The 25,244-nt window shown below is 44.5% G+C and overlaps 1 protein-coding gene across 9 annotated transcripts in view; it reads left to right on the top strand.

Annotated features, from left to right (window-relative positions):
* Positions 1-25,244, top strand: part of SUGCT (succinyl-CoA:glutarate-CoA transferase) — a 483,400-nt gene that overhangs the window by 12,825 nt on the left and 445,331 nt on the right. For all 9 annotated transcript variants that reach the window (XR_009758117.1, XM_061586661.1, XM_061586668.1 and 6 more), the window contains 2 exons: positions 6,761-6,881; positions 22,186-22,277. Coding sequence is in view for 8 of the 9 variants with exons in the window: in XM_061586661.1 (XP_061442645.1) it covers positions 6,761-6,881; positions 22,186-22,277 (213 nt within the window). In the remaining variant the exon portion in view is untranslated. The remainder of the gene's footprint in view (positions 1-6,760; positions 6,882-22,185; positions 22,278-25,244) is intronic.

Here is a 25,244-nt window from a genome sequence, read left to right as displayed (position 1 = left end):
AAAAAACATTAAAAGCAATTCAACACAGACACGGACTGGGATAAGTCTTAACTTAAAAGGCTTGTTGAAAGAGGAAAGTTTTCAATAGGCTCCAAAAAGATAACAGAGATGGTGCCTGCCTAATATTTAAGGGGAGGGAATTCCACAGGGTAGGTGCCACCACACTAAAGGTCCGTTTCCTATATTGTGCAGAACGGACCTCCTGATAAGATGGTATCTGCAGGAGGCCCTCACCTGCAGAGTGCAGTGATTGACTGGGTATATAAGGGATAAGACGATCTTTCAGGTGTCCTGGTCCCAAGCTGTATAGGGCTTTGTACACCAGAACTAGAACCTTGAACTTGGCCTGGTAGCAAATGGGCAGCCAGTGCAATTCTTTCAGCAGCAGGATGACATGTTGGTGATACCCTGCCCCAGTGAGCAGTCTTGCAGCTGCATTTTGCACCAGCTGCAGCTTCTGGACCAACCTCAAGGGTGGCCCCTCATACAGTGCATTACAGTAATCCAGTCTGGAGGTTACCAGCGCATGGACAACAGTGGTCAGGCTATCCCGGTCCAGAAATGGCAGCAGCTGTCTTACCAGCCAAAGATGGTAAAAGGCACTCCTAGCCACGGAGGTCACCTGGGCCTCTAGCGACAAAGATGGATCCAGGAGACTATGAACCTGCTTTTTCAGAGGGAGTACAACCCCATCCAAAGGAGGCAACTGACCAATTATCCAAACTCAGGAACCACCAATCCACAGTGGTTCTGTCTTGCTAGGAATCAGAGTCAGTTTACTGGCTCTCATCCAGCCCACCACTGAGTCCAGGCAGCTGTCCAGGGCTTGCACGGCCTCTCCTGATTCAGATGTTACAGAGAAATAGAGCTGGGTATCATCCACATATTGCTGACACCTCGCCCCAAAGCTCCTGATGACTGCTCCCAAGGGCTTCATATAGATGTTAAACAGCATGGGGGACAAGATGGTACCCTGCGACACCCCATAGTACAACTGCCAGGGGCCGAAAGACAGTCACCCAATGCTATTCTCTGAGAGCGACCCTGGAGATAGGATCAGAACCACTGTGAAACAGTGCCTGCAATACCCATCTCACCAAGTCGGCCCAGAAGTATACCATGGCCAATGGTATCAAAAGCCACTGAGAGATCAAGTAAGAATAACAGGGTCGCACTCACCCTGTCCTTCTCCTGATAAAGGTCATCCATCAGGGTGACCAAGGCCGATTCAGTCCCATAACTAGACCTGAACCCAGACTGGGATGGGTCAAGATAATCTGTTTCATCCGAGAGTACTTGCAATTGCTGCTCCACAACCCTCTCAATCACCTTCCCTAAAAAGGGGGTATTTGCAACTGGTCGGTAGTTGTCACAAACCAATGGGTCCAGGGTGGGCTTTTTCAGGAGCAGTCAGATCACCGCCTCTTTCATAGCTGCTGGAACCACTCCCTCCAGCAATAATGTGTTGACCACACTCTGGATCCACTCAGTCAGACCCGCTCGGCAAGCTTTAATAAGCCAAGAAGGGCAAGGGTCAAGAGGACACGTTGTGGGTCGCATCATCGCAAGCACCTTGTCTATGTAATCAGGCTGCATCAACTGAAACCATTCCCAAGGAATTGCAGCAGATGTTGCACTGGACACATCATTGGGGACTACAGTAGATGTGGAGGGGGCATCAAGACTGCTATGGAGGTGAGCAACTTTACCCTCAAAATGGAAATGTACTGCCTTCCAGTCGATCCCAACCTATGGCAACCCTATGAATAGGGTTTTCATGGTAAGCAGTATTCAGATGGGGTTTCCCATTGCCTTCCTCTGAGGCTGAGAGGCAGTGACTGGCCCAAGGTCACCCAGTGAGCTTCATGGCTGTGTGGGGGTTTGAACCCTGGTCTCCCAGGTCGTAGTCCAACACCTTAACCACTACCCCACACTGACTCTGGCTCTAGCTCTACCCTTGAAGTACCTTGCAAACAATTCACAATGGGCCTCTGAAGGGTCTAAAACTCCATTTCGTGTAGTTGATGTCAACAGACTCCTGACAATACAGAAAAGCTCCACTGGACGGCTACTGAATGAAGATCACTGGAGGCTGCTGGCTTTTTCAGTGATTTTTATTTATACATACATACAGGGTGCGCATAAGATGGAAATTCACAGCATTACAAATCCTGCTTTGCAGGGGGGGGGCAATGCCATAGCACTGGATCCAGCACTGAGAGTAAGTCAGGCTTCTTTGTCTGTTTTCGGCTCCAGTACTAAGACTGACTGTCCTTTATTGTATTTCAGTCACAATCACCTTGCTGACTCCACTTCTAGCCAGTGGAGGCCTCCCTTCTGCTCGCCTTTGGAAGGATATCCCGCTATTCATTTCTGTGACAGCTCATTGCCCTATCTTGCATTTCATTGTAAATACTTAACAGACCTAGTATTTATTTATTTATTTATTAATAATATTTATTAGTTGCTTTTTCCCCCAGAAAGGAACTCAAAGTAACTTACAAAAAAAACCCTGTACTCGAAGTGGCTTACAACAAAAGCAAATAACCATGACAAAAACAATTTCATAATAAAATAATACAACAGCAGTAATAAAACAACAAATCTCACAGCAACACAAAAACCATTTCAATATTATAAATATAAATAGGCTGTTTACTTAACATGGTCAAACCAGTTTCTTTGTTATCAGTCTCGTCTTCTGCAGAATCTAATCTTACAACTATAAAATCACAGGATTGGAGCTCCCCAAACCCATTTGATCTAACCCCAAACTCAATACAATATGATGTATATCTTCATTGTATGTATTATTATTTTTTATTTTTTTATTTTATTTATTAGATTTTTAAACCGCCCTATAGCTTTCTAGCTCTCAGGGCGGTGTACAAAAGGTAAAAACAGATTAAAATACAGTAAACATGATAACAATACACTGTAAAATATAGAAACAAAATCAAGACAAAGACAAATTAAAATAAAATTAAATTAAAATGCCTGGGCAAAGAAGTAGGTCTTTACCTGGCGCCGAAAAGATAATAAAGAAGGCGCCAGGCATATCTCATCAGGGAGGGCGTTCCATAACTCGGGGGCCACCACTGAGAAGGCCCTAGCTCTGGTTATTACTCTCCGGGCCTCCATATGCGTTGGAACCCGGAGAAGGGCCTTCGATGTCAAACGTAGTGAACGGGCAGGTATATAGCGGGAGAGGCGTTCCACCAGGTATTGCGGTCCAATGCTGTTAAGGGCTTTATAGGTAAGAACCAACACTTTGAATCTGGCCCGGAAACATATTGGTAGCCAGTGCAGCTGGGCCAGGACAGGGGTTATATGATCATATTTTTTAATCCCAGTAAGAACTCTGGCCACAGCATTCTGCACCAGCTGAAGTTTCCAAACCGTCTTCAGAGGTAACCCTACGTAGAGTGCATTACAGTAGTCCAATCTAGAGGTTACCAGAGCATGGATAACTGTGGCAAGGTTCTCCCTGTCCAGATAGGGTCGTAGTTGGGCTACCAGCCGAAGCTGGTAGAACTCGTTCCGTGCCACCGAGGCTACCTGAGCCTCCAGAGACAGGAACGGATCTAATAAGACCCCCAAACTACGGACCTGCTCCTTTAGGGGGAGTGTAACCCCATCTAGGGCAGGTCGGACATCAACCATCTGGGCAGAGAGCTCCCCCACCAACAGCATCTCAGTCTTGTCAGGATTGAGCCTCAGTTTATTAGCTCTCATCCAGTCCATTGTCGCAGCCAAGCACTGGTTCAGCACATTGACAGCCTCACCTGAAGAAGATGAAAAGGAGAAATAGAGCTGCGTATCATCAGCATATTGCTGGAAACGCACTCCAAATCTCCTTATGACCTCCCCCAGCGGCTTCATATAGATATTAAAAAGCATGGGGGACAGAACCGAACCCTGCGGGACCCCATATTGGAGTACCCAGGGATTCGAGTAATGCTCCCCAAGCACCAGCTTCTGGAGACGATTCTCGAGGTAGGAGCACAGCCACTGCCACGCAGTGCCTCCAACTCCCAACTCCGCAAGCCTCTCCAGAAGGATACCATGGTCGATGGTATCAAAAGCCGCTGAGAGATCTAGGAGAACCAACAGAGTTACACTCCCTCGGTCTCTCTCCCGACAGAGGTCATCATACAGGGCGACCAAGGCTGTTTCTGTACCAAATCCTGGCTGAAAGCCCGATTGAAATGGATCCAGATAATCAGTTTCATCCAAGAGAGCCTGGAGCTGGCGAGCGACCACACGCTCTAAAACCTTGCCCAGGAATGGAATATTTGCTACCGGTCTATAGTTGTCAAAATTTTCAGGGTCCAAGGAGGGTTTTTTTAGGAGTGGTTTCACCACCGCCTCTTTCAGACTAAGTGGTACCACTCCCTCTCGTAGAGAGGCATTAATCACCTCCTTGGCCCATCTGGCTGTTCCATTCTTGCCAGCTTTTATTAGCCACGAGGGGCAAGGGTCCAGGGCAGACGTGGTCGCCCGCACCTGTCCAAGCACCTTGTCCACATCCTCGAGCTGTACCAACTGAAACTCATCCAATAAAACAGGACATGACTGTGCTCTGGACACCTCATTAGGATCAACTGCTACAATATTGGAGTCAAGGTCCCGGCGGATGTTCATGATCTTATCTTGGAAGTGTCTCGCAAACTCATTGCAGCGGGCTATTGATGATGTTATTGCATTCTGGGGACCAGAATGTAAAAGTCCCCGAACAACTTTATAAAGCTCCGCTGGGCGGTTAGAAGATGACTGAATGGTGGCAGCAAAGTACTGCTTCTTTGCTGCCCTCACCGCCTTCACATAGAGCTTGGTAGAGACCTTCACAAGTACAAGACGACAGCCATCGGGAGTTCGTCTCCATTTGCACTCAAGCCGTCTCCTTTCTTGCTTCATCACTCTTAGCTCCAGGGTAAACCATGGAGCCAATTGAGCTCTGCAAAGGAGAGGGCGCATTGGGGCAATCGTGTCAGCTGCCCGGGTCATTTCCGTATTCCACAGATTGACCAGGGTTTCGACAGGAGCGTCAGTTTTATCAGCCGGAAAACTCCCTAGAGCCTTCTGAAAACCCTCAGGATTCATTAGTCTCCGAGGACGGACCATCTTAATTGGTCCTCCACCCTTGCAGAGGGAAGAACACATTGTGAGTCTAAACCTCAATAGGCGGTGGTCTGACCATGACAAAGGAATAGATGTAAAATCCCTCACTCCCAGATCACCATCCCCTAATCCAGTGGCAAAAATCAAGTCTAGAGTATGCCCCGAAATGTGCGTAGGGCCAATAGCAAATTGAGACAGCCCCATGGTTGTCATGGAGGCCATGAAGTCCTGAGCCGCCCCGGACAAAGTGGTCTCGGCATGAATGTTGAGATCCCCCAATACCAAAAGTTTGGGGGATCGCAACACCAAACCCGCGACCACCTCCGTCAGCTCAGTTAGGGAGGCTGTTGGGCAGCAGGGTGGATGGTACACCAACAGTATTCCCAGTCTGTCTCGTTGACCCAACGCAATATGAAGGCACTCCAGACCATTAGCCACCTGGATAGGGTGCCTAACAAGAGGGATCGAACTTCTATAGACCACAGCGATTCCCCCTCCCCGACCCTTGGACCTTCCCAGATGCTGAACCGAATACCCAGGTGGGCATAGCTGGGAGAGATTAATGTTGCATTTATACCCCACCTTTCCTCCAAGGAGCTCAGGGTGGCACACAGACATGGTTCTCCCCCTTAAGCATGTCTAGGACTAACTTCGGCTCATTTGTTTTCTGCAAATGCCACCTTTGGACAAGTAAGGGAATCTCCACATTGAAAATTGCCATTTTTCTTCTGGTATAATTAAGTAAAAAATTTACAGCTCATGTAGGGTTATATTCCCATATTCTTATCAGAGGCAATCCCCTCTGAGGCTTTGTTTCAGAATTTGCGAATATGTACAGTACTCTGATAGTTCCATTTGGTCTCAAGAAGTGTTATGTGAACTTGAAAATTGTAACGACAACAACATCTATGTACCTGGCTCTATTGTATAACTTCAGAGCTGCATATGGAAATGAAAGAAGGTATTTGTAACTACAGAATTCTCATAATGATGAAAGTTATCCATTTCTGGTCGGCTGTTCTCCATCTGCCAACCACTTCTCTGTAACTCCCATCTGCATCTCAGTAGTGGAAGAATGATTTCCTATACTGTATAGCATTACTCCCCACAGTCTTGTTTAAGGGTTTGGCTGATCATTTCAAGTCTTTGAGTTTCATATCTCCAAGAGTCAACACAATATTTTAAAATATGCCCTATAATATAAAGTGCTTTGCCAGTATCGTCATCTTTATTTAGCAGCAAAACAAAGTAATGGATGCTTTTGTTTCTTCTGCACCTGCTCCTGGAACAGTAACTGACCATTACAATGTAGGTTTTTCATGCTGTTATGCGCGATAGGCCCTATGGCAAGTTGCTGCCACGGTCATATCATGGTGACAACGTATATCTGGCATACTGAAGGTTTTACTAGAGAATCTCCCTCTAAGGCAGACATCAAGCCTAGGGTTAAAACACGTTTGTGCACAGGCAGGACTGAAAATTTTAATTAAGCAAAGCTCTGTAGGGTTATGACTTGTGTACCACACCAGTGCTAGAATTGTCTTGTTTACTGAAATTTTAAATTAAATTATGTAAGGAAGCTGTTAAATTCTTGGAAGTTCATTAAGAGTCTGACTCATCTTTACCTTTTTATTTCCAGCTTGCAGCTGTCTGCGATGTTTTTGTGGAGAATTATGTCCCTGGGAAACTGGCTGAAATGGGCCTGGGTTATGAAGACATTAACAAGATTGCGCCTCACATTGTTTACTGTTCAATAACAGGTATTTTAACTTGTGTTATGGCTCAGTGATAAGGCATTTAGCAATTTTATTTGTTTTCTCTGGTATTTCTCTGGCAAATCATTTTTTAAATCTGTTCTTTTGTTTTTCATTTACATTCTATTTAGTGGTGGAGTAGTTGTGAAAACTGAGGAAGCATTCTCTCCCCCCCCCGCCCCTCCTGAAAACCAGGTGGAAGGATGGCTAGAGAATTTCTTTATCCCACCCCTGGTTGTAGGCAAAGGATGGAATCTAGCTGCTTTTCTATAACACTAGTGCTATCTACCAGCACCATGTTTGTTTCACGCCTTCAGAAATAACTGGGCCAATCTTCTTACATGATCATATGATTTATGAACCATTGTAGCCACATTGGAAACTGTTTGTATAGACCAGGCCTCCACGTGGGTCTGCCGAGGCTCCTGTCAAACTTGCAACCTGACCATTTTCACATGGCGTCGTTTGTGCAAACTTTTCCCTTTGTGTTGGAGCTGTATGAAGCAGTTTTGAAGATGTGTTTGGGCTGCTCTAATCATGCATATCACCACAGTGACAATGTTTGCATGTAACATTAAAGCATAGTTTACATGAGCAGAAAAGAGCCTGTCTGAAGACTCAGGACTGTGCAGCCAGGAGAAGGACTTTCGCTGCTTCACAAAAGTTTGTACCAGCCAGAAGGACTTGTCTGTGTATGAAAACAGATTTTTTTTTCATGTCTTAGCAATAATGTATCTTCCCTGACACATCTTCTGGTCTGGATATGTTCCCATTCATATAGACAGTTGTTGTTGCATGACTGTTGTTTATTGCATCAGCTTGAAAGGCTCTCATATTGGGCAGTCGGTGTGACTCTGGGATGCATATGCAGGGAGAACAGTTGGTGCCGGAACATAGTTAGCTCAAGAGAATATGCCAGCCCAAAGGATTCTTTCTATTAGAAGGAAAGGATTCTCATGTAATATGAGAGAAGTTGAGTAATTTTTTGGCATGTAAAGATTTAAAACATGCATCTCTCTCTCTGTCTGTCTCAAACACACACACACGCATGCATAGAGAAAGAGAGAGAGAGATACTAAATAAGCCCCTTTTTCAGTCATTTGTCTGAAACCTAGTTGCTTGTTTGAAGAAACTTTCCATTTGGAATAAGACAGATACTGATATTATGGGGAGACATATTTCTTACCGTTAGTTTTGGAAAGTGTGTGTCTGCATTTTAAATTAACACATTTTAAAGGGACACCATCAAAGTATTAAGCTAGATACGTATGTGGTTTGATTCCCAGCCCCAGCTTGGATGCTTCTACATCTGCCTTTTCTTCATTGTTGACAACTTTTGTTCATCCAGTTCTAAGAAAGAATCCAGGCAGAAGTTGTGGGATGAAAATGTGGAAGATAATGCTATATTAAATGCTGTGTGGAACCATAGCAATAGGTCTACTTCCAGCTGATTATTGAAGATCAGTGCCTTAGCAGCAATAAGGGGCCCTCTTGAGAACAAACAGCTCCTTTTGAGGTCCTTGGAAATTTATGATATCAGTAGTAGGACGGATTCATACAATTCAATTTTGACATTGGAAATTTTGCATAAGATGACCCGGTGTTCATGGTTTTTTTTAAAAAATATATAGACGGTGGGTGTCTTATATCAGATAGAATGTTATGCTCTTATAACATGTGGCATAGTGGAGTTGTGTTGACTTTGGTGAGATTCTTAGTACAGTGCCTTGTTGCCTTTTAATGGATAAACTGGGGTAGCTAATGCATTAGATAAGGTAAATATACAGATGTTTATAAAGTGCCCAAAGTTTAAATAATTAATTCTCTTTGATATCAGCAGGTCTTGATACCATTGACGCAGGCAGGGGTTGCCAACCTTTTTGGTCCTGTGGGCACACGTAGAACTCTGAGAAAGAGTTGTGGGCACCAGTCACATCTTCCCGCCATGTAAGAATAAAGAGGCCCAAAGGCCAGCTATCCCAGTGATCACCCTCCCGCACATACGCATGCACACACTTTTTCATATGCATACGAAAACACCCTGCACATATTCACATGAATACATGCGCTGAAGCATACACTTATGTATACGCACACAGACACACACACATAGACACAGACAGGCAGAGTCCCCTCCCCAGCAGTTACACTTGAAAAAGGTGCTTTGGCTTTTTCCAGATTGTTGTCGGGGTGATCTTCCTGGAGAAGGAAGGGTTACCTGGAAGGTCACTTCCCTGCTCTGTACAGCAGAGAAGGCTTTTTTCAAGCTTAATTGCAGCAGTGAAGGAACAATTTGGGGATGTTGCAAGTGAGGAGGGAAGGATTAACAATTTCCTCCCCAGCCTTGACTCCTTCCCCATGAAAACACCCCTCATCCGTTGCAGTTAGACTTGAAAGGAACCTTACGTCAAACCAGATAGTGACATGGGGAGCATTCGGGGGGAGGGGTTAAGCCTTCACTTCCCTAGCTGGTACCCCCCTAAGATGCCCCCATGACACAATTAGGGTTGAGAGAAGCCTTCTGTTGGCTGCAATAGGTGCTTTTTTAAAGCCTAATTTCAGAAGGAGGGAAGGGGATGCTGGTGCAGCCTGATGGAGAGGCCCTAAGGTCATCTTTGGGATTCTAGAGAAGGCATTGGCAGGTGTATGTGTGCCTGGTGGCACTGCATTGGTGACCTCTCGTCCATGTTGTCCCCCTGGACTGACTGACTGAGCTGGAAGTGGGGATTACGGTGATACATAAGGTAGTATTAGGGGGTTTGTGTTTGACGCAATGGTACTTGACTTATGTGGCTCCCCATGAGTCCATTTCCTCCCCTCCACCCCTCATTGCTCAACATCTAAATGAAGCCAATATGTAAGGTCATCAGAGGATTTGGAGTAAGCTCTATTGCTCCTTGTCATCCGAGTCAGGTAGATGTGTTGAACTGTGCTTAGATGCAGTAATGGGCTGGAGGCACCATGGGTAGATGGCTCTAGGGTCTGGGATATTGCTGTTTCTCACATTTTAGATGGGACTGCACATCCCCCAAAAGAGCAGGTATATAGATGGAATCCCTTTTAGACCCAGTTTTACTGCTAGATGCCCAGGTGGCAAGGCATGCCTTGTGCCAGCTTTGGCTGTTTTGCCAACTATGACCATTTCTGGGCAGGATAGCCTGGCCATGGTCACGTAACATCAGGTGTGGATTTCTGCCACGCATTGTATGTGGGGCTGCCCTTGAACATGACTCAGACACGTCAGTTGATGCTGAATGTGGCCCCCAGAATTTTGGCTAGTATGGCCAGGTTTGTACATTTCATTGTACAGTTTTAAAAGAACTCGGCTTTCTACCTCTGCTAGCATCTGGATAGGGTTTCCAGATCCAATTGAAATCTTTAAACTAAATCCTTGCATATCTTGGGAGCTAAATATCTGATAGAGTGTCTCTTTCCATATCAACCCATCTGTGACTTAAGGTCTTCGGAAGAGGCTGTTCTTCAGGGCAGAGGAATGGCATGTACCAACAAAGTAAAGGTTTTTCTTGGCAGTGGTGCCCCAACTATGGAAAACCCTCCCTACAGAGGCTTGCTTGGTGCTGACACTGCGGGTTTTTTTGTCACCAGGTTGAAACATTTTTTTGTTCACTCAGCCATTTTAATCTGTATATTGTTTCAATTATTAAGGCTTTTATCTGTTTTATTCTTGTATTTGTGTTTTAATAAAATTGCAGTTCTAAATAGAATGAAGGGTTGCATACAATGTTTTAATTTAAATAAAATGAATAAATAATACCCTTGGTATGGCATGGCTGGTGAAATTGGGTGAAGCCAAGGAATGAAGGTAGGGATGTGAGACTTTGCAAAAAGGTTAGAAGAGCACTGAGGTCAAGGGTTGAGAGAAGCGAGAACATAGCTAAGAAAACAGATGAGATCTGTTTTCAAATCCTGGTTAAGATTGCACCTTTGTTAGCAGTTGCCATGGTTAATGCTGATGTAACACTTAAACTTAGTTAGTACTAACGGGATAAATTCTTGCATCTTAAGAGGCCTGGGCTGAAGAAACTAGTATTCCTGCAGCCTGTTTCTGCTCCCTTATCTCTAGTTAAAGGGTTGGGAATGTTACATTGTCATTGGCTCTAAGGTAAACGTTGAAAAATAGGGACTAATTTAGTGTTAGGAGGTGGTATGCATTGTGTTTCTGTTCTAGAATGAAGGCAGTAGTAAAATGTATAAAAAATTTACTTCAACATAAACCAATTATATTGGTTTCATTGTAATTTCCCTCCAAGTATGTGTTGGGATCAGAGCTATAGCAAAGCCATTATCTTTCATTGGCTCTTGAAGAGTTAAGATGATAATTGTTGACAATCTTTGTTGGGTAAGTAGCATTTCAGAATGCAAAGGCCATGTGTGGGGAAATAATGTATGTGTAGGTAACCCAAATATGAACTCCTTTTAGAAATGTTTATTGCTGAACTTGGATTTCTTATCTAAACAAGCCTGATTGAATCTACATAGCCCCTTGCACTGGTGATTGCTCTGGTGCTGAGATTGCCATGATCCATCCCAACATTCTTGCTGCTTTGTGAATGCTCTCAGGGCTCTGTCCATATGTTCTTGCACACAGGTTGGCTTAGTTAATCATAAGGGTAATCTTAGAAGTAGTGTTACTTTGATCTATTATGACAGGCTGGTGGGTGGGTAAGTTTATTGTGTTTGTCCAGTTAAAGTGAAGTACAGATGGTCAGTGAAAAAAATATGTTTTTGTTGATGGCTGGTACTGACTGCTTTAATTAGATACTGAACAAGGAAAGTAGATCTATTTATGGAAAGGAGGCAATCTTTAGAGGGTCAACTTCAAATAATGACTATTAATGAAAACAATGTTGGGAAGAAAATTGTGTGAGTGTACAGTATGTTATCTATGCGACATACTTGCTTGAAAATTTGAATTGGCTCTTAACGTCAGCTAATCAGGAAAACTCTGCACGCCAAACCCCAGTGGCACTCTGGAAAATCTTTACATCACCTTCTCTCGCATCTCAGCCTACTCCATTCAGACTCCATTCAAGCATAGAGGTGAATTTTTCAAAGGTGGAACATGAAACTGAACAATTCACTGCCATGGCTTTATGAAAAATTAACCCTAAAATTAAGTAAAAACCGTAAGGACGTACTGGCAAACGGAGACTGACAACCCAATCCTAAACATGCTTACTCAGAACAAAAGTGAATCCCACAACAATGGTTTGTTTCAGAGATGGGGAATATGTGACCCTTCAGATGTTGTTGGACTACAGCTCCCATCATCCCTGGCCATTGGCCATGCTAACTGGGGCTGATGGGAGGTAGAGTAGAATTTGGGCCCCCACGTTCCCTATCCCTGCTCTATCTCCTTCAGCTGAGCACTATTGGTAGTTTTACTTGTGAGAGATGGGGAAGGATGATAGTTATGGGGCAGGGAGTCTCTTGCAAAGATGTAACGCGGCTCGTCTCTAGTTGGAGAGGAATTTGCAACTGCTCCTTCAAGCAGTGATAGGTTCTGCTGCAGGGTAGTGCTTCAGGGTTTAGTCTCTGTTTGGAGGAGAGATGGTGCTGGAGACTTTTGGTAGACTCCTTTAGAAGTGATCCCACAATGCTCCAATAATAAGTGAAGGACAGGGGCAGAGCAATGGATGCTGTCTGTACCCCCAGCATCCCCAGCTGCATTTATTCCACTTCTGGACCTTTGTATGTTAAGCAAAATGTCTGAAGGGGAAACCTCTGATCACACATAGACAATGCCATGCAGTCAAGCACTCTGATTGCATGGAGGAGCCCATACACATACAGCCAAGCCTCAGCTTCTCACTTCAGACCAACACACAAAGATCTGCAAGCAGAGTAGGTGGGGATGAGGATGTTATCAGTGGCATCACTGCATGTGGGTCTACTTCCCCACAATGCGTCCTTGGTATGCATGGAGGATCATTTCAGCCATTTGAGGAGCATCTTTCATCATACACTCCCCTCTGTGAAATCTCAACCACTCTTCTTGGACTGTTAGAAGCCCCGTGTGTTCAATTGTTTCCAGAAAGTAGAGATAGCATGCACCTGTCGTATCTCAACAGGGATGCTGTTCTACAGAACAGGGGCAGCCAAACTGAAAGCCCTGCTCTGAGTTGCTGTTGGAGTGGCTTCTGATATTTTTGGGATTTTGAGAAACTCTTCTGTAACCTCCTATATATATAAGAGATAGGGAGATTTCTCAAGGAACCTGGTCCTGATCTGTATAGGGCCTTATATGTTAGTACCAAAACCTTGCATTTGGCCTGGTAGCACAGAGATGTGGAATCTTTTCAGTCTAGAGGCCAGCTCCTTATTTTGCTACTGTGCCAGGCAAAATTTGACAGGCAGTCAGACCATCTGCCAATCGCCTGATGTCTCTATAGCACCTGGTGATGCTGTACTTAGAAACTCTGATTGTTGGGACTTCAGTGCACAGTGCTGGTCTGTTTGAAAGCCCTTTTGCAAACAGTCCCACGCTGATCTTTAAACCTCTGAAAACTGGAGGTTCAAAGAGCAGGGCTGGGTGGGAGAAACAGTTTTCATGAAACTGCCACTAAAATGGAGACCATTTTAACCATGGCTTCAGTGAAAACCACTTGGAAGTACCTCTGGGAGCAAGGTGCGCTTCTACCACCCATGATGAGTGGTGAGTGTGCACCTTGCTCCAACAATTGAGAGCTCCCTTTAAGCTTATTCCTTTGAGTACCTGCCCCTACCTGCCACACACATGGTATGATGCCAGGTTTAAGGTGGGTGGGTGTGGCTGGCCTCTAACAGTCTTGCAGGCCAAATGAAGAGGCCTGGTGGACTGTTTGGCCCACAGACTGGAAGTTCCCTGCCCCTGTTAGCAGATGGGCAACCAATGCCAATCCCTCAAACAATGTGTTATATTTTGGCTGTAGTTTGCCCCCACAAGCAACTTAGCTAGTGCATTCTGCACTAGCTACAGCCTCTAGACTATCCTCAAGATAGCCTCAAAGTTTGATTACTGCAATGTGCTCTATGTGAGTCTGTCCATGAATGGACAACTGTGGTCATGTCTGAGATGAAGCATTTAAAAAGGCACTCAAGCCCTTGAAGAAAACTGTGCCTCCAACAACAGAGTCCTTCTAAGAATAACCCCAGACTATGTACCCGTGAGTGCAGCTCCTTCCATAAGATTATAACAGCCTGCTGGATCAGGCCACTGGCCCATCTAGTCCAGCATCCTCTTCTCACAATGGCCAATCAGTTGCCCTTGGGAAGCCAACAAGCAGGACCTGAGCGCAAAGAGTATTCTCCCATCCTGCAATTTCCAGCAACAGAAGCTTATTGCCTCCACTTATGGAGGCAGAGTATAGCCATCATGGCTAGTAGTGCAAGCAGCACTGATTTCCCACACCCAGGAACCACTTAGCAATGGAGACTCTGTCTGGCCAGGATTCAGACTCAATTTATTAGTCCTCATCCTGTCCACCAGTACATCCAGAGACCGGTCCAGGACCTGCACAGCCATTCCTAATTCAGATGCTACAGAGATACAGAGCTTGGTATCTTTGGTGTACTGATGACATCTCACTCCAAATCTCCTGATGACCATTCCGAGACACTTGGTATTTATGTTAAATAGCATTAGCGACAAGAAAGTGCTGTGCAGCATCCCATAATTCAAGAGCTAGGGGGTTGAGAGAGACTCATCCAATGCTGTCTTCCGGAACTGTCCCTGGAGATAAGACCAGAATCACTGCAGACCGGTGCCCCTGACACCTATCTCCCATAGATAGTCCAGGAGGATACCAAGGTTCATCAACCAAAAGCTGAGGAAAGATTGAGCAGGTCAGCAGGGTCGCACACTCCCCCTGCTGTCCCTCTCCAAGAAATCTCTCTGATTTCTTTTTCACTGCAACTTACGTGCAGGTAGAAATGGTTGTATGTGTGTAAGATGATGGCCCCTAATGCAGGAGTAGGGAACCTTTTTCAGCCTGAGGGCCACATTCCCTTTGGGGCAACATTCTGAGGGCCATATGCCAGTGGTGGATGGGGCCAGGGGCAAAAGGTAGGTGGAGCAAAGAATGTAAACGTTACCATTCTACAGTCAGCTAGTTTCTACACTCAGTTGCACCCTTCTTGTTCTTCCAGGATGCATTTCGTCCAGGCAGAAACACACAGGATGTAAAACGGGCCCAGTGAGGGTATGGTTCAGGAAGAAGGATTGTGGTCTGGGGAGAGTTCCGAGGGCCGGATAGAGAGGCCTGAAGGATCACATTTGGCCCCCGGGCCTGAGGTTCCTCACCCCTGCCCTAATGGGAAGGCAAGACTCCCTGATGGTGATTGACACGGGCAGGGTCTCTAACAGGAGGGGGGGTCAGTCTGGATCAGGGTGTGTGTGCTTGATTTGGCATTGTTTAGCAGATATTGGGCAACTGGAAGGTGTTCCTGGCCTTTAGCTGAACCATGTGACCCTGCCCTGGGCTTCCCTCTAGTCAAGGTACTCAAGCATTAGCAAGAACACCCAGCGGGAAGTTGGGGCACAGAAAGCCTGGCTAGCCCCACCAATGAAGCAAGCAATTTAATTTCCTTTTTACTGGACACCTTTGGAATAAACACTTTGGAAATTGAATAAAGTCATGGTCATTTAACTCCAGCATGATTTCCCAACATCTGCATGTTGGAAACCACCTGATTGTCAAAAAATTATTTTCTGCATTTAAAGAAGCTTCTCATGGTAATTTAAAATTTACATTTTGTGGAATTAAACAGCTATTATGCACAAGAAGGCTTAACAAACAATAGAAAACAGATCATACGTTTGTCACTTTTCAACTTGCAGTAAAGTTATCTGGTGTGCAGAATTATGCACCTGAGAATTGAAAACTTAGTTTATTTTGAAGAATTTATAGGGCATTGCTCTTCTAAACTTTAAATAAAGTGTGTTTTCATTAAAAACAAAGATGCTACAGGAATAATGTTGAATGCACTCTGAATCATACCCTACTGCTTTTGTTCCTTGTATTGATTTGCTCGTTTTCAGCATTAAGTGAAACTGTACATCTGGTAATGTATATTGGCAGAGAGCGATAAACAACATTCCTGTTCTGCTAGAAGCTAACTTGCTTGGCATGCTGCAGTGGATTTTAATACAGATTCTATTTCTTAGGGTTACTACAAACCAAATGTGCTTTGATATTTTTGATGGTAAGCAGAATCAGTTTCTGGTGCACATTTGTTGGACGGGATCTAAAAAGTTGCTGAGAGGCATTATTGCAACTTTTACTGTGATTTTCAGGAATTCTACAAATTCTACAAAATTTCATTTCCTGAAAGAGTTTTGAGTAGATAAAATGCACAGGTAAGGCTTTGGGGGATGTAAGCAACCCCCTTATAAAAACAGAGGAGATGAACATAAGATATGAAAGAGAGAGGCTAATCTGGGGGCATTTATGTAAAATAGAGGATTACTTGTCAAATTCTACAAAATTTCATTTCCTGAAAGAGTTTTGAGTAGATAAAATGCACAGGTAAGGCTTTGGGGGATGTAAGCAACCCCCTTATAAAAACAGAGGAGATGAACATAAGATATGAAAGAGAGAGGCTAATCTGGGGGCATTTATGTAAAATAGAGGATTACTTGTCAAATTCTACAAAATTTCATTTCCTGAAAGAGTTTTGAGTAGATAAAATGCACAGGTAAGGCTTTGGGGGATGTAAGCAACCCCCTTATAAAAACAGAGGAGATGAACATAAGATATGAAAGAGAGAGGCTAATCTGGGGGCATTTATGTAAAATAGAGGATTACTTGTCAAATTCTACAAAATTTCATTTCCTGAAAGAGTTTTGAGTAGATAAAATGCACAGGTAAGGCTTTGGGGGATGTAAGCAACCCCCTTATAAAAACAGAGGAGATGAACATAAGATATGAAAGAGAGAGGCTAATCTGGGGGCATTTATGTAAAATAGAGGATTACTTGTCATCTTGTAGAAAGGTAATTTCATTGAAGAATCAGGTTTGCAGTTTAGCCTTGCACCTGAATTGTGGTGGTAGTGATAAGGACTGCCTTTGACTAGTTGATGTGATGCACCAGCTGCACCCGTACCTGAGAAAATCTAATCTGGCTACAGTAACAAATGCCCCAGTTACATTTAGACTGGATTACTGCAGTGCACTCTAAGACTCTTTGGAAACTTCCATTGATTCAGAATGTAGCAGCAAGGAAGTTGCTGAACACCTGCCTATGGGATCGTGCTAATACAGTAGGGCCCCGCTTACCGGCGTTCCGTTTCGCGGCATTCCGCTGATGCGGTGGCTCTCAATTAGGGGAAATTTCCCGTTTTAAAGCCGATTTTGCGATTTTACGGCATTTTGCGACGTTTTCGCGCGATGCGGCCCATTATAGTCAATGGGTTCCGCTTTACGCCGATTTCCACTTTACGGCAGGGGCCTGGTCCCTAACCTGCCATATAAGCAGGGCCCAACTGTACCAGTTCTGCAACTCCTGCATTGGTTCTCAATTAGTTTTCGGACACAGTTCAAAGTGTTTATTACTTTTGAACCCCTAAATCAGGGGTGGGGAACCTCTGGCTCATGGACCAAACTTGGCTTGCTAGTCTCCATTTGTCCTACAAGGCTGTTTTATTTATTTAATTTAATTTATATCCTGCCTTCTTCCCAGAAGGAGTTTTGGGGAAGCCACTCCTACCTGCCTTATATCTGACATTATACATGAGGTCAGGTGTGGGTCAGGTAAGAGTGGGGCTTCAAAGAAACAATTGGGATCTTAAAATGTGCTTTTGATTGCTCCTCTGCTGGCACAAGACGTGCTCCCAACATTCCATCAGCTGATGGGTGGTAGGAGCAGGTCTTGCCCAAGGAAGAGCAAGCTGTTTCCATTTAATAGAAACTGCTGCTGCTTCCCAGCACTGCTCTTTGAAGCCACCCTGTGCTGATCCTTTCAATTTCCAGTGCTGGAGGCTGAAAGGATCAAGGCAGTGCAGCTTGCAAAGCATAGAACTGGCAACACCACTTGCACTGTGGTTCCCAAGTTTGGGAACCCCGCACAACGGATTTTGACAGGTGGGTGGGACAATCCACATGTAGTCATGTGATATCATAATGATGTGTGACTGACAGGTGGGTTGCCCTGCCCACCTCTCAGAGTTGGCCTATGGAGTGGCCAAGAAGGTTCCCCACCTCTGCCCTAAATGGTTTGCGTGCAGGGTACCTGAGGGGCTGCCTCCTCACATACCAGCCTGCCCACTTATTAAGATCTAGTGGTAAGGCCATCCTCTGTGTCCCACCTACAGTGAAAATAAGGTTGGTAGAACAAGAAATAGGACCTTCTTAGTACCTGCACCAGTATTTTGATACATCTTGACCCATGAGGTTTGAATTACTCCATCTCTGATTGCTGTTTGCTGGCTTTTGAAAACTTTTTCAGTCTGGCAGGCTTTTGATTTGTCATTCTGAGATGTTTTAGTGGAAAATGGTGTTTTGCTGGCAATTCATGTCCTAGTTGAGTTTGCTAATATTATGGATTCATTCTGTGATTGTTATATTGCTGATATTGGGCTTTATTCAACATTTCTTATACTCAGAGTAGACCTATTTAACTTAATGGGTATGAAAACTTAGATCCAGTGGGATCTAACAAGCTGATCCATTTGTGCAAGGTGTTCTGCTTGCACAGCAGAATGTCCCCTCCTTCTCCTCTCCCCATATGCCTTCACCCAAATCTGCTCTGGAAGGTGGGGAGAACCATCAGAATAGATGGGGGAGGGATGAGGGTAATTTCAGTGTGTCTGCTCTGTGTAGAACTTAGTTGCCTGTGATCCATAATTGTCATATTTTATATTGTAACTCAATGGATGTAAGCGGTCTGCATGTTGCAACGTATTGATTAGACTGTGAAAGCAATTCATGCTACAAAGAATGCTTTGTCTGTAAGGGTGGCAACGCACCAACTCTCTGAGGAGCAGTATTACAAAGCTGAGGCCTGGCATTCAGAATAGGTCCGGATTCAAACTAAGCCCAAATTACATCAACATTGTCATAAGCCGTCTCTGAAGTTTAGACCATTTGGCTTGTGTCTGTTCAGTGCCTGACTCAGAGCTTGGAAAAGTTACTTTTTTGAACTACAACTCCCATCAGCCCCAGCCACCATGGCCACTGGATTGGGCTGATGGGAGTTGTAGTTCAAAAAAGTAACTTTTCCAAGCTCTGGCCTGACTATCCAGGAGATGCTGCTTTTCTTTGTATAAATCAACATGTGATAGGCATTTTCTAGAAGCAATATTTTATTCCAGCATATTTGGCAGCTCTGAAATTATAACGATGCATCCAATGCCTCACTTTAAGTTTGTTTTTTCTCATCCTATTGTGCATGTTTCTTTGCTTATTTCATTAACCTTTATTAAAGAAAGATGTTGGGTGTCCATAATGGATAGAGCTGATGTTTGGCAGAATAACAAGTCTAAAGGTGTTTCTTATTAATTTATCATTAGTGGGGAGACCTAGTTTTCTGGATTAAATCTGTGGTGATACCTACTGCCTATGTTCTTTCTGTTTAGAGAGTGAAGGCAGCTCCTCACACAACAATATGTGCAGACACTGGGGCACAAAATATATGTGTTGTTAGGGGGGTGTGCATTTACTGTTTGCTGTCCTGCAGAGGACCCTCTCTTATATTCATGGTTGTATGATTTGTGATGCCCCGAAGGCACACACAGTTTCTTATTTCTTTCTACACGTTTTGGCTATTTTCGTTATCCATAGATGCCCTTATCTGTGCCGTGTACCCACAAGAAGCTCCACATCAGGTGGGATGCAGTGGTATCTCATAGAGGACACTCTCCCTTTTGCTTTGATGTTAGATTTGTCCTGGCCCGGAGCAGATTTTGGGGTAGGCACCCCCAGTTATTTATTTTTTCTCGTTTTGCTATTTTACTGGTGTGCACAGATGCTCATGTCATTGCTGTGTACCCATGAGAAGTTCTGGGTCAGGTGGGATGCAGTAGCATCTAGTAGAGGACACTCTCCACTTTGCTCGGTTGTATGATTTGCCCTGGCTGGCATTAGATTTTGGGATGGGCATCCCCAGTTACTTACAATTTTCTACTTGTTTTAGCTATTTTAGATGTGCATAGATGCATTTACCTGTGCTGTCCGCCGACAAGAAGCTGTGGGTCAGGCAGGATGCAGTGGAATCTTGTAGAGGACACTCTCCTCTTTGCTTTGGTGTATGATTTGTCCTGACGCACACAGATTTTGTGTGAATTCCCCCAGTTACTTATTTTTTTCTGCACATTGTCTGTTTTGGTTGTGCATAAATGCATATATCTGTGTCTCCCCATCCCATCCCAAGGAGCAATCAATATGGGGAACGTGTTTAGAGCAGGACCTGAGAACACCAAGTCCTGTTAGTAGTGGCTAGAAGCTGGAAGTTAAGAAATGGGACCGAACAACTGGTTGTACACTGGATGGAGGGTCTGCCAGCAGCTCAGGCCATGCTCGATCTACTAGCCTGCAACTGCACAAAGAAGTGTGAACTACCAAAGTGTGTGTGCATGAAAAATGGGATCACATGCAGTGAAATGTGCAAATTCCCCAGCTGTGGTAACCAGGACTTGAGTTGCAAGGGTGGTGAATGTCAATTTGAGGAGGAGATGGACGGTCGTTATGATGACTAACTTGAGAATGAACAAGTTAGACCATAGATGCTCAGAAGAAACTAAGTAAACATTTAAGTTAGCATGTGAAATTGTGCAGTTTTTTGTGAAGTTGCTATAGTTGACAGTGCATTGAGCAATAAGAAATAAACTATCTAGGCTGTTCATGCAGCAATTTGTTGAAAAAGGAACAGGGAACTGGGTGCCAAATTCAGCACCATTAAAAAAACACAAAAGGCAGTGATAACTGCTCTAAGGTTGAAATCTTGAAAAAAAAATCACATTATTCAGCACACTTGGCACCACTTTCAGTCCTGGCTCATGTACTATGTCTTACTTTCTGTTCACTGATGAAGCACACAAAGAGAATCCTGCCAGGCCAGACCAAAGGCCTGTCTAAGTCCAGCATTCTGTTTTCACAGTGGCCAACTATGGGAACCATGCAAGGACATGAGAGCAATAGAACTTTCTTGTTCATGCTCCCTAGCACCTGGTCCTCAGAGGGATAGTGCCTCTAATACAGTAGTTGTAATTAGTAGCTATTGATAGACATCCTCCAGGAATTTGTCTAATCTACTTTTAAAGCCATCCAAGTTGGTAGCTATCACTACGTCTTGTGATAGCGATTTCAGAAAGCAAAGTCCTAATGCCACACATGGGGGTAGGGTGGCCATGTACTCTAATTTACAGAGGATACTCCTTTGTTTGAAAGGCTGTCGAAAGATAATTCTCTGTTTGGAGAAATCCTCTATTTGAAGGGCTGTCTGGTCCAAGTCAGGTTTAAAGCTAAAGAAGCGTAAGAAGATAGAGCAGGAGCCTTGAGTTTTCCATCAACAGGTAGTGCCTGCATAGCAGACTGAGCAGACACACAAGTCATCTGGTCACAATCCTCTCCACAATGGGGGGAGGTTTTTCTTCTTAAATTATTGTGATCTTTTAAAAATTTGCTTATAAACATAACAATGAGCATGTGCAGATTTTATGCAAATCAGTACCCTCTTTTGTTCTTTTTGGGTATGCATTTCCTCTTTTTTGGCAATGCATAAGTGGCTGCACTATGATGACTGCATTTGTACTATAGAGTGCCACTAGTCTAGCACAATCCTATACTAATGAATGCCTACGGTTCCCTCAAACAGCATGGACTTTATTTTCCATTGCATGGGGAAAATACTAGTTTACCCCATCTCTTGCTTAAGGAAGTTGCTTGTTATAGCTTAATCTTATGCATGTTTTCTCTGAAGTAAGTCCCACTTTGTTCAATGGGACTTACTTCCAAATAAGTGTAATATTCTTCCATGTGTTCATAGGAAACCAAAGAAAACTCTGCTTAAGTAGATATAATTCAGCAGCACAACTGGTATGCGGCCTGGATGGCCTTAGGTTTTGGGCTATGTTTCTAAGTTGCATAAAGGCTCTATTACTTGCAAAGCAATGTGTTTTAATTGATATAGCAACCAATTAGGATGTGTGCTTATCTAGGAAATCTATAAATTTCAAAATGGGAACTTGATTGAAATAGGCCCTTTTTTGCTGATCCCCCGTTTTGATTTGTGGCATACGTGCCAGAAAGGTTAGTCACCACTACAGCCTTATGGTTATACATTCTTCTTAAATTTATTTTCTTTTTCTTTTTAGGCTACGGTCAAACTGGTCCAAAGTTTCAGCGAGCAGGTTATGACTCTATCGCAGCTGCGGTTTCAGGCCTTTTGCATATCACAGGGCCCGAGGTATGTTACTGCAAATAAAGCACAGTGCTTATGTTATAATTTAAAATTTCACTGTTGCATACGATGACATGGAATGTGATAATGAACAGAATTAATGAGGTTTAGGAGATGGAAAACAGTGGAAATGACATACACTGTGGTTCAGGATCATTTTGCTGTGCTGTCATGGCACCAAAAGTCTAAAATGTTGCATTATTTCAAGCTGCAGTGCATCCCTGGCATACGTGCGTGTTACCTGAGCCTGTGATTGAGGGGGCAGAAAGACAGGAGTCCCTGCTCTAATGTGAATCTTCATGTGCCACATTTATCTATTTTTAAAAAATATTTATTAAGTGTAACCAGTCCACTTGGATGTTAATGGAGCATGAGACTTCATGCAATCAAGTGCCTGCTTTGGCCTGCGAGGAGGTCTGGGAGAAGAATTCATGTAGCTCACCTTTGGCCTGAGATATGGACAGTGGACTATATTGCAGCAGGATTTTTGTATGCTACTTTCTCAGCTCAACCTCAGGGTTGATGTTAGCTACTCTTTCGGTCTCAGTAACTCCAAATCTTCAGTAGGAGTCTAATACCTCTGGACAACAGGTTTAGTGCAGATTGCGTAGAGTCTGACCTTCAGTATTCAGTGTGAACTATACTACAGGGCTATTGTAAGTAACACTTTTCCACCAGCAGCCCTTCCAGTCTGCAATTTGGGGACAATGAACACCATTTGCTTTGGAATTTGCATTAGTATGGTTATTTTTAAAATATTTTACAGTAAATAAGAACTGAGTTAGAAAGAGCAACAGTTTTTCTCTTAGCTGCTACTTTTGAGATTTTTTGGGGAGGGTGGACATGTTGGTGCACAATCCCAACTACACTAATGTCCAATTTTATTAAATCTTATTAAATAGTTTTGTTTATGTTTGTTGCCTTGGGCTCTTTTGTGAGGAAGATTGGGATATAAATTCAAATGATAATGATGACAATGTGTGTGCCCTCCTGTTGCTCCATTCTATTCCCTTTCCACCCGATTCACATTTCACCCCCTCCCGGTGTCTCAACATTTTCTGCCCTTCAGTTATTATGGGGCTGCTTGGGGAGTTTCTCCCTTCCCTTAGGTCCCCCCCCCGATTTTCTGCAAATGTCAGGGTTACTCTAATTCTCTTGTGCATGAATGAATGATGTGGCTGTGGTTACATAAGTTAAGAGTATGGGAAGAATCAATATTTATCTATTCGAGTATTTCTCCTTCCCACAGAGTTGTCAGATCTTTTCTTCTCAGTCTCTTAACATTCCATTCCACTGAGTTATTATGGGACTGTTCTGGATAATTCCTTCTCCCTTAGCATGTCAGCTGGGAGCCAGGTTTGAATTTCAACTTGCCCATGAATTCATTCAATAGTCTTGAGCAAGCTGCTGTCTCTGAGTTTCTGTCTTCTGTCCACAGTATTGGAATAATCATATTGACCTGCCCTCACAGCAGGGGTGGGAACCCTCTGGCCCGTGGATCAAACGAGACACTGGCTGATTTGGGGAAGCCACTCCCACCTGCCCAACACCCGATGCCAAATGCATCAGGTGAGGGGTGGGTAAGACCAGGGTTTCAGAGGAACAATCAGGAGCTTAAAGTGGGCTTCCATTGTTCCTTTGCTGGAGTGGTACGAGTGTGCCTTGCTCAAAGAGGGGAAAGCAGTTTCTGTTTAATGGAAACCGCTTCTCCCTTCCAATGCTGTTCTTTGAAGCCCCTCCGCCTGGCTCCTTTCCACCTCCAACATCATAGTTAGAAAAGAGCCATGTGGGGAGGCTTGCAAAGCTCTGTGTGAGCCTCCCTGCACTGCTCCTTTCTGCCTCTGACATCAGAAGGGGAAGTGCAGGGATGCTTGCACGGTGTTAGGGCTGTGAACGAGCCTTACGCTGTGGTTCCCAAGCTTGGGATTCCCACACAAGGGATTTTAACAGGTGGCTGGGCAACCCATCTGTCAATTATGTGCTGTAACGATGGCATCATGTGATTTGCTAATAAAAGCTAGCAGGGATGGAACTGCCGGCTGGGCCAGGGAAGTGATTAATGCCTCATTGCAAGAGGGAGTGGTCCCTAACTGCCTGAAAGAGGCGGTAGTGAGACCGCTTCTGAAGAAATCTTCCCTGGACCCAGAAATTGTCAATAACTATAGGCCGGTAGCAAATGTCCCATTTCTGGGCAAGGTTCTAGAACGAGTGGTTGCGAACCAGCTCCAGACACTCTTGGATGAAACTGATTATCTGGATCCATTTCAATCGGGTTTCAGGCCTGGTTTTGGCACGGAGACAACCTTGGTCGCCCTGTACGATGACCTTTGTTGGGAGAGAGACAGGGGGAGTGTAACTCTGTTGATTCTCCTTGATCTCTCAGCAGCTTTTGATACCATCGACCATGGTATCCTTCTGGAGAGGCTCGCTGAGTTGGGAGTTGGAGGTACTGCGTGGCAGTGGTTTTCCTCCTACTTGGCGGTTCGTCTCCAGAAGGTAGTGCTTGGGGAGCATTGCTTGACACCCTGGACCCTCCAGTATGGAGTTCTGCAGGGGTCAGTTCTGTCCCCCATGCTCTGTAACATCTACATGAAGTCGCTGGGTGCAGTCATCAGGAGTTTTGGAGTGCGTTGCCACCAGTATGCTGATGACACGCAGCTCTACTTCTCCTTTTCATCTTTTTCAGGTGAGGCTGTCAATGTGCTGAACCGATGCCTGGCTGCGACAATGGACTGGATGAGAGCTAACAAACTGAGGCTCAATCCAGACAAGACTGAGATGCTGTTAGTGGGTGGCTCTTCTGAGCAGATGGTGGATGCTCAACCTGTCCTGGATGGGGTTGCACTCCCCCTGAAGGAACTGGTTCGTAGCTTGGGAGTACTTTTAGAACCATCCCTGTCACTTGAGGCTCAGGTAGCCTCGGTGGCACGGAGTGCTTTCTACCAACTTCGGTTGGTGGCCCAGCTACGCCCC

Source organism: Rhineura floridana, chromosome 10 (assembly GCF_030035675.1).
Source record: "Rhineura floridana isolate rRhiFlo1 chromosome 10, rRhiFlo1.hap2, whole genome shotgun sequence".
In the NCBI taxonomy this organism is placed as follows: Eukaryota; Metazoa; Chordata; class Lepidosauria; order Squamata; family Rhineuridae; genus Rhineura; species Rhineura floridana.
Note: the sequence above shows the minus strand (reverse complement) of the source record. Positions and strands in the feature narration are given on the sequence as shown.